The 14,640-nt window shown below is 39.9% G+C and overlaps 1 protein-coding gene across 1 annotated transcript in view; it reads left to right on the forward strand.

The window, feature by feature from the left end:
* Nucleotides 1–14,640, forward strand: part of RYR2 (ryanodine receptor 2) — a 1,389,277-nt gene that overhangs the window by 1,044,755 nt on the left and 329,882 nt on the right. Inside the window, 5 exon segments of the mRNA XM_033937646.1 lie at nucleotides 325–565; nucleotides 1,165–1,252; nucleotides 3,215–3,307; nucleotides 3,651–3,821; nucleotides 5,543–5,602. Coding sequence (XP_033793537.1) covers nucleotides 325–565; nucleotides 1,165–1,252; nucleotides 3,215–3,307; nucleotides 3,651–3,821; nucleotides 5,543–5,602 — 653 coding nt within the window.

A 14,640-nucleotide genomic window follows, 5' to 3' on the forward strand; every position in this document is an offset into this window, starting at 1 on the left:
GTCAGAGCACTGACCTTGTCAGCAGAAACCTCTACTGTGGCTTTGTAAAAAGAGCATTAAGTAATTAAGAATATTTGGATGTTTACAAGAGGGACAGGGCTGTTAATAATTGTTTAGCCAATAATTTTAAGTGTTATTTCTCCTGTTTCTGGGACCAAACAGCATGAACTGGTCTTTCCTATTCGGGATCTAGTGTTTATTTCCAGCTTGATCACTGAAGGAAACTGAAATTTGGAATTGAGAACCACTAGTTTTACCCAACTTGAATCAATGCTTTATTCAGTTGCACTATGTTATGTGATATTAATGACTTGCTTTCAACAGTTTTTTCCCAGCCCATAATAAGCAAAGTCAAACCCCAGCTCTTGAAGACACACTTCCTACCACTGATGGAAAAATTAAAGAAAAAAGTGGCTATGGTTGAAGCAAATGAGGAACATTTAAGAGCAGAAGGCAGAGGTGACATGTCAGAGGCTGAGCTTCTCATTCTGGATGAACTGACCATCTTGGCTCGGGACCTCTATGCCTTCTACCCTTTATTAATACGATTTGTGGATTACAATAGGTAAGCTGAAATGTTATATTTGGTAGGAAACATAGAAACATGATGGCAGATAAAGGCCAAATGACCCATCTAGTCTGCCCATCCGCAGTAACCATTATCTCTTTCTCTCTCCGAGAGATTCCACGTGCCTATCCCAGGCCCTTTTGAATTCAGGAGCCTTTTTTAAGGATACGTTTCCTCTTGTCATAGTACTATTCATTTTTCTATAAGTTCCGAAAACTTCTTGCAGTAAGCCTTGAAAACTTATCTGCAACTTTACTGGAACCAGTGGAGCTACGTCTGATTTCCCAGCTGTTGTAGATCTATACAGTGGCTGCAGGAATCCACAAAATTATAAATGTGCATTGCAAGCTATTGGATTATTTTCAGAAGGGTTTTGTAGTAGAACTAGGAAACAGAAATTTGATCTTATTGCTATGTTTTGACAGGCATCGATGCCAAGTATGTCCTAAATTTTTGAAATAGGGATAAACTTCTTATTTTTATTGCTGTTCTTTTTGCAAAATTTTGAGGAGAATTACATGATTTCAGATGCAGATTTAACTTAACTAGTGTGGATATCTGACTAATAAATTATTATTTTTCTAAATCATAATTAGGGCAAAGTGGCTGAAAGAACCTACTGCTGAAACAGAGGAACTCTTCCGTATGGTAGCAGAAGTATTCATTTATTGGTCAAAATCTCATGTAAGTTTGTTCTTATCTAGTCAATATTTTCAGTTCTTTGGTGTCCAAACATTCTTGTGATATGAAATACTCATACTTTAATCAGACATCAAGACCTTTCTGAGATTTAGATTTAATTATCCATCTTTCCAAATCCAAGGGCTCCTTTTACAAAGGTGTGCTAGCGTTTTTAGCGCACGCACCGGATTAGCATGCTAAATTACCGCCTGCTTAAAAGGAGGCAGTAGCAGCTATCATAAGCGGCAATTTAGCGCACGCTATTCCGTGCTTTAAGGCCCTAACGCACCGTTGTGAAAGGAGTCCCAAGTTTAAAGTGAGTTATAGTCATAAGAACATAAGAAGGTGCCTCCACTGAGACAGACCAGAGGTCCATCCTGCCCAGCGGTCCGCTCCCGCAACAGCCCATCAGGCCTGTTGCCTGAACAGTGGTTCCAGACTAATTTTGTAACTTACCTCTAATCCTCTACTTACCTCTAGTCAACTACAGTAGTTTCCTAAGATAGCCACAAAGAGTGTTAATAAATGAAAACACTGAATTCTCTGGCTCTTAAGCAGGTGAACAAACTATTCCTCTGCAATAGTCCAATGCATCTTATGGAGAAGTAAATATGAAAAAACTGGAACCTCGCTGGATTCCATTGTTTACCCTAACTTGCTTTTTCTCTAAACTTTTAAAAACACCCTCGTAGTGCTGAATATACATATTAATTTAAACAGCAGTATTAGTGCATCTCCAATGCTGCTGAATATTGGTTTTCTATATATATTTATTAAATTAAGGGTTTTATGGTTTGTCTTTTTACTTTTCTCTTTATGCAATCAACATTTTGTTTCATGAGTTTTTGAAAATATTTATATTTCATTCATTTGGAATTTTTTTTTTTTTTAAATGGCATATTTTAAAAGTCTGTGGTTAGTTTACCAAGCCGCAATAGAGGTTTATACCATGGCTTGTGGTACTATATGCTCTGACGCTCATAGGAATCGTATGAGCCTCAGCAGCATCGGAGCATTTAGCGCTCCAGACCGCAGTGAAAAACCGTTATCATGGCTTAGTAAAAGGGAGGAGGGGTAAATTCATACATGAATTAATTCTCATATTGTAACTTTTCACATTTTGCAAAGAATCCATTCATTCTCTGTTGCTTGCATGGTTTATTTTGATTTAGGGACCTGTTTACTAAAGAATTAGTATGTAACTGTGAAAGGTGTAACATATGACAGCATGCACTAATTCATATGCCAGGTTATGGATAGCAATTGATCATCGTTTGCACTTTGAGTTAGCACATAGTACGAGGGGATGCTGAAAAGTTCTCAGCCCAACCAAGAAGAGAATGACATAGATGTCAAAACATAGAAATTTGTTTCTGCAAATTGGCAACAAAATAAGATAACACTCTTTTCAGCTACCGTAGCAAAATAACACTCGGAATTTAGGAAGTTGGTTGGGCTGAGAACTTTTCAGTACCCCTCTCGTACTTTATCATTGCACTAACTCTCACAGCTGCTGGTGAGACTCTTGACTCCCAATCCCCCTGAAGCTCCACACTCAATACCTCCATCTCCTGGCCCTCTCCAGCATATACCAGGGTGTCTTTCGTCAGTTAATTGGGGTGAGGGCATGCAGGGTGAAGCTTCTGGATATTTCTGCCTAGTCACTGGCCAAGGTGCAAATGGAGGCACTGACCCATTTTACTGTGTTTTAGTAAAAAGGTCCATTGGTCTGATTGAATTTTTTTTTTTTTTTTTTGCAAATTTTAAATTAATAATTCTAGTACCAGTACTGATATCGGTGAGAAGTGGATCTTTTTTGCAAGTTATGAGACCCCCACATTTTCTAAAGTACTGTCTTTCTGTGGCTGAAAATGATTTATGCTAAAATATAATATATGAATATTGACTTAGATCTATCATAACTTGCTGAATGCCATAATTGAAGTATCCTGTCTAACCTTTCAGAATTTCAAACGGGAAGAACAGAACTTTGTAGTACAAAATGAAATCAACAACATGTCCTTCCTTATTACAGACACCAAATCAAAGATGTCAAAGGTACTTGGAGCATATATTATAACAGTTGTGCATATATCACAATTCCATCCCAGCTTCACCTAAACCACAATCTTAGCTTACACATAGTTCATATAAAGGTTGGTACAAGATTTCAGTGCAACTATTTTTTACATGTGTATACACCAGGATAATTTCATAAGTGCCACGTAAAACATTCTTTACATGGAGAAAATCTTTATAGTTTGGTGAAGAAGGGATGCAAGTTCATTTGATCTGCCATCTTAGATTGGGAGATGTTGAAACATGAAAAATCTTTGTCATTTGGTTAACTTACTCCCTATTCTCATGATTTTTTATTATTGTTGGGCTGTGCTTTCTTCAGGCAGCTGTTTCTGATCAGGAGAGGAAGAAAATGAAACGAAAAGGAGACAGATACTCTATGCAGACCTCTTTAATTGTAGCAGCGCTTAAGAGACTGTTGCCCGTTGGATTAAACATTTGTGCTCCAGGGGACCAAGAATTAATTTCATTGGCTAAAAATCGATTTAGCCTGGTATGTACTTAATCAGTCTTGGCTTTAGTAGTGAGTGCTGTATATGCATTAAAATTTGAGCATTAATGTAGTCCATATACAACAGCGCTCTATGCAGTGTGATAACTCTTATTTGTGCATTTAATGAATGCTAGCTCAACCAAAGCATCTTATTTAAACACTGCTGGTATATTTAGCTAATAGCTAATGCCTTGGAAAACAGAGGTCTCCTAAAAGGAGAGCCTCTCCCTAGTGAGTTAGGAAATAATCCTGTAGCCAGAAGCTGCCCACCAGGGGATGCAATATTCTCTATCAATGAGGATGTGTCTCCAGGGGCTTCTGCCCAGGAGGGAAAGGTTATGATTGCTTTTGTAGTTGGTGATTCAATCATTAGGCATGTAGATAGCTGGGTGGCTGGTGGGCATGAGGATCTCCTAGTCATTTGCCTGCCTGGTGTGATGGTGGTGGACTTCACACTTCATCTAGATAGGATTTTGGGGAGGAGACATCAGAAAATGTGTGGAAGAAGTTCTGGAAGCCAGATTTAAGCTCTTAAGTAGAAAGCTGAAATCCAGATTCTCCAAGGTAACATTTTCAGAAATGCTTCCCATCCTAAAAGACAGGTAGAACCCTGAAGTCTCAATGTTTGGTTGAGATGATGGTGCAGGGATCAAGGATTTAGATTTGTTAGGCACTGGACAATGTTCTAGGAAAGAGGAAATCCTGTTCTGAAAGGATGGACTCCATCTTAACCAGGATAGAATCAGGCTGCTGGCACTAACATTTAAAAAGGAGATAGAGCAGCAGTTAAACTAAGATTATTTATTTTATATATTTTTTTTTTTTTTGGGGGGGGGGTTGACTATCACCTGGGAATGGATGGTAAGGTGTGGAATATCCTTGAAAGATACTATTGAAACAGGACAATTAGGAAATCTCAATAGAGATGTTTCAATAATGGTGAAAGAAAGCCAAAAGTGTTTAAGAAAGCAGAGTAAAGGACACAAATTATCACTGTCAACCTCTAAGCAGCCTTTAGATGCAAGGAAAAAACACAATTTGAAGTGTCTGTATACAAATTCCCCCTGAGTGTGAAAGTTAAAGTCCATTTGACATTACATTAAAATCAATGACACATATTTTTCTGCTGGGGAAGTATGAATGAACCATCTATGTCCTTCAGTATTTAAGAGATCATTGGCCAAATAACGTAAGAAAGACTTTATAAATTTGCCTCCAGTGTTTAAAACTCAATTGGGCTTGCATGGACTAAATGTTATGCTTCTGCTTTGATATCTAGTTGCAAATTTACATCAATGTTCATATTTACATAACCTTTTATAGGGGAAGAAATAAACAAGTCATTATTATTTACAGATAGCTATTGCATTTGTTTTGCAATATCTTTTACCTAACAGTAGTATACCACAGTGATTTTTGCCATCATATCATTATATTAAAGATATCTGCAAGCAGAAATCTGTGGAAATAGTATCATGGTGATTTTCAGCATAAAATAGGACATAATGACATTTGATAAGGAATAATAGTTGTAAACTTTTGAACCAGACTCAAGCATTCAAATTGAAAAAGTTAGAGAAATGAAATGAATGGACAAAGGTCAGCGTCTTTGTGAATGAAGTAAGAATCAAATGTACACATTGTTGATTCCTGTCTTTCATCATTCTAAGGTATCTCATCTGCTGAATATTTTTGCCTCAATACTATATTTTGCTTAACAGAAAGATACAGAGGATGAAGTCCGCGAAGTTATACGAAGTAACCTTCATCTACAGGGAAAGGTAAGCCAAGTTAGTGTGTTATAAAGTGTATTGATATGGAAGAATATCTAAGAAAATAAATTGTGCTGTTGATTTGCCTCTTCAAATGAAAAGCTTGCACTATTGTAGAAATCTCTCTTATCAATATGGGTGAGCTGATGTGTTCTAAATTATCCAAAAGTCATGGCATTGCAAATATATACTAATCTAATCTATAATTTCTGGGCCTATCTGGGTTCAAGGCGACTTGCCATATATACTTGAATATAAACTGAGATTTTGGGGCCAAAAAATTGCCTAAAATGGAGGTTTCGGTTTATATTTGTGTCAGAGCCCACCTGTCCCCCCCTCCTTCCCGGACCTGTTGCAGATCTCTTCTAGGCTTTCTGTAAGCCCTGGTGGTCTAACAATGAGCAGGGACAGGAGGGATCCCTCCTAACTCCTGTCCCAGCCGATTCTGAAACATCACACTTCCCTTCTGCCTTCCAGACCCCTAGAATACCAACCTTGAAAGCCCTGCAGATCTAGCAGTGAACTGGGGAAGGAGTGATCTTTCTACGCTCCTGCCTTTTGCAGAGCCACTGTCTAAAATGGCTGCTGTGAGTTCCCATGGTAACTTTGCGAGTTCCCATGGTCTCGCAAGGGGATACCTTTATTAATATGATAAAGATTCTTTACTTTTGCCCTTTAGCTAGTGTTTCTATTGAGGCCATATAACCCCCTCCTTTGCTGTTTCTAGGAGCACTAGGCAGGGTTGTCCCCTCTCCCCTTTACTTTTTAACCTAGCCCTTGAACCTCTTTTACTTAACTTTGCCAATAATGTTTTGTCGTACAAGAGGTATCCCACTCACAAAATATCAGCAATTTTAAACTTACTTAAATTATTTGACAATTTATTTGGTTACTCTATCAATTGGGACAAAACTGAAGTAATGCTATTAAATACATAGGGGGGCATAATCAAAACTTTAAAACATCCAAAAACCTGCCTAGGTCGGCACTTGGATGTCCTAATAGCAGGGATGTCCAAGTGCCAATAATCAAAACCAACTTTCTGGACGTGCAGCACTTGTTGGGAGGTGTGTTATGGGCGGGAACCTTTTCCAAGACATCCCAGGTGGAATTTACATACCGGGACTTAGACCAAAGTAAACCACTGGATGGTTTAAGGCATGACATCCTCCCCTTTACTCCCCCAGTGGTCATGACCCCCTCCAACCACTCAGAGATGGGAGGAAAAACAGCACACTGAGGGCTTGCCATCAACAGATGGCAGCAGAGAAATCACCCTCAGCTGAGCAGGTTTCATGGATTCCTGCCGGCTCAGCTGAAAGGAAGTTCCCCTGTCAGGATCCGCTGGAGTTCTACACCCCTTACCTGACCTCCCCCACCATTCTAGCTCCCCCGTCACTCAACATCACCCAACATGAGGCAACACCACCCCGACATGAGGCAACCCTTAAGGACGCGGGGTGTACATTGCACCTCAATATACAGGGTATTTCATACTAGTGACTCATACACAGACATGAAATTTAATCAAAATAATTTATATTCAATTAACTTGAGGTTCAAATTAGAATTAAGATTACATTGCCAATTACATTCTTTAACAACTCTATAAAACATTCTGTGTATGGGGAGGGAATTGGTCTTGCCCTAGGACTAAGTGATCCATGTGGAGTGAGAGATTTCTCTCCCCCCTGAGCAGAAGCTGGTGCATGCTTATGAAACCTCACAAAGACTAATATTACATCACTTCAATCTACCAATGGTCAGCTAGCAGAGGCTGTATTTATTTATTTGAACAAAGAAATTCCTTTTAGCTCTTATAGATACCAGGCTTAAAGAAAAGTTTTCCAAATCATATATTTGTTTACTGCAATTTCTGAATATGCATAAAACATTAGAATATACCCAAAGAAAACTCCCCTTCCCAGTATTCTTAAGAGTTTGAATCAACACAGTTCTCTGACCAAATTGTTTGAAACAATGACAGTTTCACATTTCACCAAGTCCACAAAGCAAGCCCCCCTTAATGAGAATTCCTATACTGGGATGAAGAAAGTAAACCAACACAATTAAAGAGACTTCTTGCATTCCTACTTTGTTTCATTTGCTTAATTATTATGAAGAAGAAAAAAACCCACCAAAGATTATTCTTCCCGAGACCTAATACAGGATTATAAAATTAAAAGAAAGTTACAATATTCAGAATAAGAACAATCCACCCCTCTACCATATTCCTAAACCAAAGGTGAAACTAGCTGACCTTTCTATATCCTGGGCCTCTCAAAGGCTGGCATTTCCATGGTAACAGTGTCCCTGGCTTTAATGTAACCATTTCTATATGTTGCCTCTGGAATTTTCAAAACCTAAAATTTTATAGTATTAATTTTATATGCACATTTCATATGTAAAGACACACCCCAAATTCACACACATAATCACACATATTCTGGGATCCCAAACATTCATACACAAGCGACATGTCATATCTTATCACATATATAATTATGAAGTACATATCTTTAAATTCAAACTGTTTTGCTCAGGAATGTGCTATTCTGCCTCATCATTACCAGTAGCTAGACTGAGAGGTCTGGCATTAATTAAAGCCACAAGGCTTTTAGGCACGGGAAAACTTAGACAAAGAAAGACAGAAAGAAAGAAAAAAGCCCTTGCAGTTTTTACCTTCACCTCTCTCTCCTCCATGGTCTTGCTTCACCCAGCAATTTACATAAACACTGAATATTATTATGACCGTTCTTACTATTAATCCCTAGTGTTTTATGGCCTTGGCTGCATCTGCCCTATCTTCCACAAGTGCATTACTAACTAGATTTACCCAAAATCATATGAAAAGTAGGTGTCTTGCATGTACCTTGCATACTATCCATTCCAGTACTGCCTGCCACACCCTAGCGCCCTTGATCAGACAGCACCAACTCACACTCCCACACACACACATCACCTGATGCTCCCATACCTTCCAGTGCAAAATCAGCAGGAGGGAAGCCCACTCCCTCCTGCCTACAGGGTCAGGTGAATGATGGGCCTTCCCCCTCCCAATGCATGCAGTGGGAGGGGACTAAGGTCCTGATTGGCTCAAAATTGCCATAGGTAGCCACTCTCAAGGGGATGTGCCTATGTAACACAGTTTGCAAGTAATTGATAACCGTAATCTAAAAGACTTGCATCGGTTCACAGGTCCAAAACATATGTACCAACTTTGCAGGCGCATGCTGACATCGAGGACATTTAGCATGATTTGTTATACGAGACTGTGCACGAGAAGGTGAAACATACACTCAAAGTATACTGGTCTGGTAAAAGGACAGACTAGCCTTAGTCTGTCTGGACATAACAAATGTATCATGTTAGCCATATCCTCATTTAGATTAGTTGAGTCCAGTGAACGAATATAATGAGCAACCTGTAAATAGGCCATCCAATCAATAGAAGACAAATATCCCTCAGTTTGTAACTCTGAAAAAGATTTTAAACGGCCATCCTTGGTTACTAACTCTTTTACATACTGCAAGCCAAGTGCATGCCATCTCCACAAATACAGTTTAGTGTCATCTGGATCCAAATCCTTATTGCTCCAAAAAGGGAGCAAGACTGTGGAGTGGGGAGATACCTGCAGCGTTAACTTAGCCAGTGTCAACATTGTCTCATAGATTTCAATAAAGGATGTCTGGTAGGACAAATCTTATAAGGCTTGGCGACATGTAAATAATATAACAAATGAGTAGGCTGCATTAATTGCTGTTCAAGAGTGAGCAGGATATAATAGTAGGTTCCCTTTATCCAGTCCACGAAATGGCACATTAAACAAGCAACATTATGGGCTCCTTTTACTAAGGTGCAATAACTGTTTTAGCGCGCGCTAGCCGCTATCGCCTCCTTTTAAGTAGGTGGTAATTTTTCGGATAGCGCGTGCTAATCCAGTGCATGCGCTAAAAACGCTAGAGCACCTTTGTAAAAGGAGCCCTATATCTATGCAGATCAGGTATGCCCATCCCCACCCCCACTCCAATGGTAAAAATAAGAACTTTAACTCTATACGAGGTTTCCTATTATTCCACAAATGTTTCCTCAAGAGTGTATAAAATGTGGCCAAGTCCCTATTAGTCAAATACATAGGAAAGGTCTGTATGACATACAACTATTTAGGAAACGATCACCAGGGATTTTAAAGGTATGATTTTTACTAATCAGGAAGGCGGGAGGGAGGTGAGAGTTGTTTGTCAACCAGGACAGGAGGCGAAAGAGATCCCTCCTGTCCCGACCCACCATTGGACCACCAGGTCTTGTAACAGGTCTGCAACAGGTCTGGGAGGGAGGTGGGTGGGTCCATTTTTTGGACCAAAAATCTTAGTGTATATTCGAGTATACAGTATTATCTCGTAACATTTATTAACACAACTATCAAGCTATTTTATCTTAACCTAAGAATAAAATTATTTTTTCTTCCTTTGTTGTTTTGCTGTCTTATGTTCTTATTTACTTTTTTCAGTTGTGTTGGTACCAGTCTCAGGTTTCTGCTTTCTTCGTTTTGCCAGAACTTCCTGTCCATAAGAACATAAGAATAGCCTTACTGGGTCAGAGCAGTGGTCCATCAAGCCCAGTAGCCCATTCTCACGGTGGCCAATCCAGATCACTACTACCTGGCAAAAAACCAAAGAGTAGCAACATTCCATGCTACCGATCTAGGGCAAGCAGTGGCTTCCCTCATGTCTTTCTCAATAACAGACTATGGACTTTTCCTCCAGGAATTTGTCCAAACCTTTCTTAAAACCAGCTAGCTATCCATTCTTACCACAACCTCTGGCAATGCGTTCCAGAACTTAACTATTCTTTTTCAGCGAGCACACACATACAATTTCTCGCTAACTGAGAGAAAAATGATACAAGTGACACTCGGTGCAAAAGACTGGATAGCACCCCTCTTACTGCTGGACTATCGTCTGCATCTTATTATTGAGCTGATTAATTAATTAAATCTTATTAAGCTACTAGGAATATATTAGACTAGTATAGAGAGCCTTAGGATTATATTATGTGCTCTATTTAGTGTTTGTTTCTTAGAGAGTCTTAGGGTTATATTGTATGCTTATTTCATGTTTGATTCTTAGCAGGTAATGAAATAAGTAAAGAAATGAGCTAAGCGTAGGTGGAAGAGGGTAGGGTGGGAGGGAATGGAGACTAAGCTAGACCCTGCTCTGTCTGCCAGAGACTATCTCTAGCAGAAGGTTCAAGCTTACAAAACTGTAGAACAATAAAAGGCTATTATTCTATGGAGACTAGCTAAGTAAAGTTTGCTGTTTTAAGATCTACATGGTCTATAGAAGGGAACCTACAATTTAGCTTTTTCTCCCCAAACCTATCAAAGCTGAGAGCAAAATCATGTATACTTACCCAAAGATATATCTTCACTCTTCTGCTCTCAGAAAGAGAATGTCCTCTTCCCTCTTTCTCTCCTCTCTGAAAGAATTTGACAATTTATTCTCCTCATATTCCTTTCAGCTTTCTTCAATTTATTTTCTGCCTCTGTCTAGTTTAATTTTTTTTTCTTACTATCCAATCCTCAATTTCCTTCTACCTACAACTTGCCACCTCTCTCACTCACCCTGGTTTTCCTATTTTACTTCCTCTTATTCTCACTAACTGTATCCTCTTCCCCCAATTGACTTCTTCCCTCTTCCATCCAACATCTGCCCCTCTCTCCTCCCTGCTTCCATCCTGTGTCTGTCTCCTCTCCTCCCTATTTCCATACTTTCTGTCCCCTCCTCTCTGCTTCCATCCAGCATTTGTCCTCCCTGTTTCTATCCATCATTTGCCCCACTCTCCTCCAAGTATCCAAGTTTATTTAAAAGTTTATATCCTGCCTAGGGAAAACCTTCAATCTAAAACATATTTAAAATACACAATATATTTAAAAAAAATCAACACATAAAACAAAACATAAATTAAAAATGTACAAAAAATAACATCGATAATATATTTTGGCTTCCAAGATCCTCACAGAAAAAAGATGACTTTAAGTTTTCCTTAAACTTGTCTACTGAGATTATAGTTTTAAGTGCCAATGATATAGAATTCCAGTATTTAGGACCGTTTATAGCAAAACTTGCATCTCTTACATGTTCATGTACAATATCTATGCACGATGGAATTATAAGCAATTTCTTATTTAAAGATCTGAAGTTCCTAACCATTACCCCCGCTTACTTTCAGCATGTGCCCTCTTTCTTTCCCATATCCATCCAGCATACACCCCTCTGTCTGCCCCCTCTCTTCCCTACTTCCATTCAGCATTTTCCCTCTTTCTCCTCCCCACTACCATTCAACATGTGCCCTCTCTCCTTCCCACGTCCATCCAGCATCTGCCCATCCTCCCTGCTTCCATTCAGCATATGCCGTCCTCATGTCCACCCAGCATGTGTTCCCCTCTCCCCCTCATGTCCATCCAGCATGTGGCTCTCTCTCCTCCCATATCCATCCAGCATATGGCCCTTCTTCTCCCATGTCCACCAAACATGTGACCCCTCTCCCATGTCCATCCAGCATATGCCCGTCTTTCCTCCCCATATACATCCAGCATGTGCCCCCTCTCCTCCCCACTTCTTTCCCCAAACCAGCAGCACAAAACAAAACAGAAACTAGAGGACCACATTGTACTTACCTGTGGCTGCTGGCTCTGCCCCAGAACAAGCAGTGACGTTGAGGGGGTGGGTCCTACAGCTATAGGCATGTATAATGTGATTCTCTTGTTTTGTTATATTTTGGTAAGGCAGTGGTAGCATCTGCGGCGATAGCAATCCAGTTCCCCATTACCAGGAGACTTCCTGCAGCTTTCCCCATTACTGTGGTAATTACCACAGTAACCACTTATTGCTAAGGTAATGGTTTCCGCATCACTCTTTATTCCATTCCTTCACTACACCTACTTCTAACTGGTCTTTCCTCTCTTTTTTCTTTAATGCTTTCTGTTCACTCAAATTTTATCCTCATTCTCATTATTCTTCTGTGTACTTTCAGCTACCTATCAAATTCTCTATCTCTTTATCTCACCTACTAGCTCTCCCATTCCCCATCTCACTCTTTCCCCAGCCTTCCATCCCCTTTCATCTTTAACTTACTTCTACCCCTTGTAATCACTTTCATTCTTTCTTCTCTCCCCCCTCCCAACCCCAATCGCTCTTACATGGCTCCACTATAACCAGCATCTTTTTCCTCTACCCTAGATCATCGTTTGCTTTTTCTTTCTCACCTTCCTGATAATCTGATATTTCCCTATTTCTTTCATTGTACCCCCCCAAAGCATCTTCCTATCCTTTTTCTCTTTCCTCCTGCCCCTTCAACCATAGTCCAGCATTTTTACCTGTCTTTCCTCCCTCACACTGTCCAGCATCTATTCTTCATTCTCTTCTATCCCTGGATCCAACATTTCCATTTTTCTCCCCTCCCCCTCTTGTGCCCTAAGTTGGATCTACAAACCTCCAAACAACTCATTAAAAGAGTCTCTTTTCAGCTTACTTCAGAAAACCTTCCTTCCTCAAGAACTCTCAGCCCTTCTCCAGCAAAACACAATAGAGCCTGTTCCTCTGCAAGAGAAAAGCCAGAGGTTCTACTCAAAAGTATTTCCTGAATACCAAAAAAGGCCTGAGGCTTTCAACCCATTCTATACCTCTGAGGTCTGAACACACTTTGCATGGTGTATCTGGGAGCCGTCCTACCCCTCATGGAAAAGGAAGAATGACTTGGATCTCTAGATCTAAAAGAAGTATACCCTCAAATTTCCATCCTACCTGTGCACAGGAAGAACTCCACTTCTGCATAAGATCTCAACATTTCCAATGCAAGGTCTTGCCATTTGGTCTTGCCTCTGTTCCTTGTACCGTCACAAAGTATCTAGTGGTAGTGGTGGCAACTCTTTGCACATAGGGGTTTCACATATTTCCCTACTTAGACATCTAATTGATCAAGGCCTCATCACAAAAAGCTCAGGTTGCCATAAATTCAACAGTTCATCTCTTTGAGCTTCTCAGGTTTGCTGTCAGCTACCAAAAATCACACCTACATCTGTCTCAAACTTTAGAGTTCATATGAGCTCTTTTGGATACCACTCAGGGTTGAGCTTTTCTACCAAAACAGAAAGTTGACAATTTCATCCACCCGTGTTGTACAATCTCCACCCTCAAGTGCACTTCCGTGCACCAGATGTTACTCCTCAGTCACATGACATTGACAGTTCAAGTGATCCCCATCAACCCAATGGTCCCAAGCCATGGAATTCTTATCTGCTCCAATATGTGTGACCCCTGATTCTCTCCAATGGCAGATGGTACCACACAATCTTACTCGGGGTCTGCCTTTCCAGCTGCCCCCAGCATCCAAAACTCCTAACTGCAGATTCTTCAGTGCTGGGCTGGGGAGCTTATTTGGATGGTCTATACACTCTGGGAGTATGGTCTCATCGCAGACAGAAACTCCATATCAATTTCTTCAAGTTATGAGTGATAGCGAACATTCTTAAGATGTTCCAGGACTGTACACCACCACATGTTTCTCATTCATACAGACAACCAGGTGGCTATGTTTTATTTGAACAAACAAGAAGGAACAGGATGTCATTCCCTTCGAATGGAAGCTACAGAATTTGGATTTAGGCAACTGTTCGTAGGATACTTCTCAAGGTGGTTCACTTAGCAGGGAAGCAGAATCTAATCTAATCTTCAGTTTATATACCGGGTCATCTCTTGAAGGAGCTCGACTCGGTTCACAATTGATTAAATTAGAATGACATAAAAGTAGGCCTGAGAGAGAGAGTGCTATTGGTGTATCATTTCCAGAAACAGCACTGGTAATTAAAATTGAGGTTGTAAAATTAAAGCTTTTAAGATACTGTGTAAACAACCAAGTTTTTAGATCTTTCCGGAATTGTTGTAACTGACCTATCAGAGTCAGGAAGCTTATTCCAAATTTCAACCAGTTTAAATGCCACAAGTTGAACAGACTTCTTCAGCTTCATGAATGGTTTTTCAGCATGA

This window comes from Geotrypetes seraphini, chromosome 3 (assembly GCF_902459505.1).
Source record: "Geotrypetes seraphini chromosome 3, aGeoSer1.1, whole genome shotgun sequence".
Classification (NCBI taxonomy): Eukaryota; Metazoa; Chordata; class Amphibia; order Gymnophiona; family Dermophiidae; genus Geotrypetes; species Geotrypetes seraphini.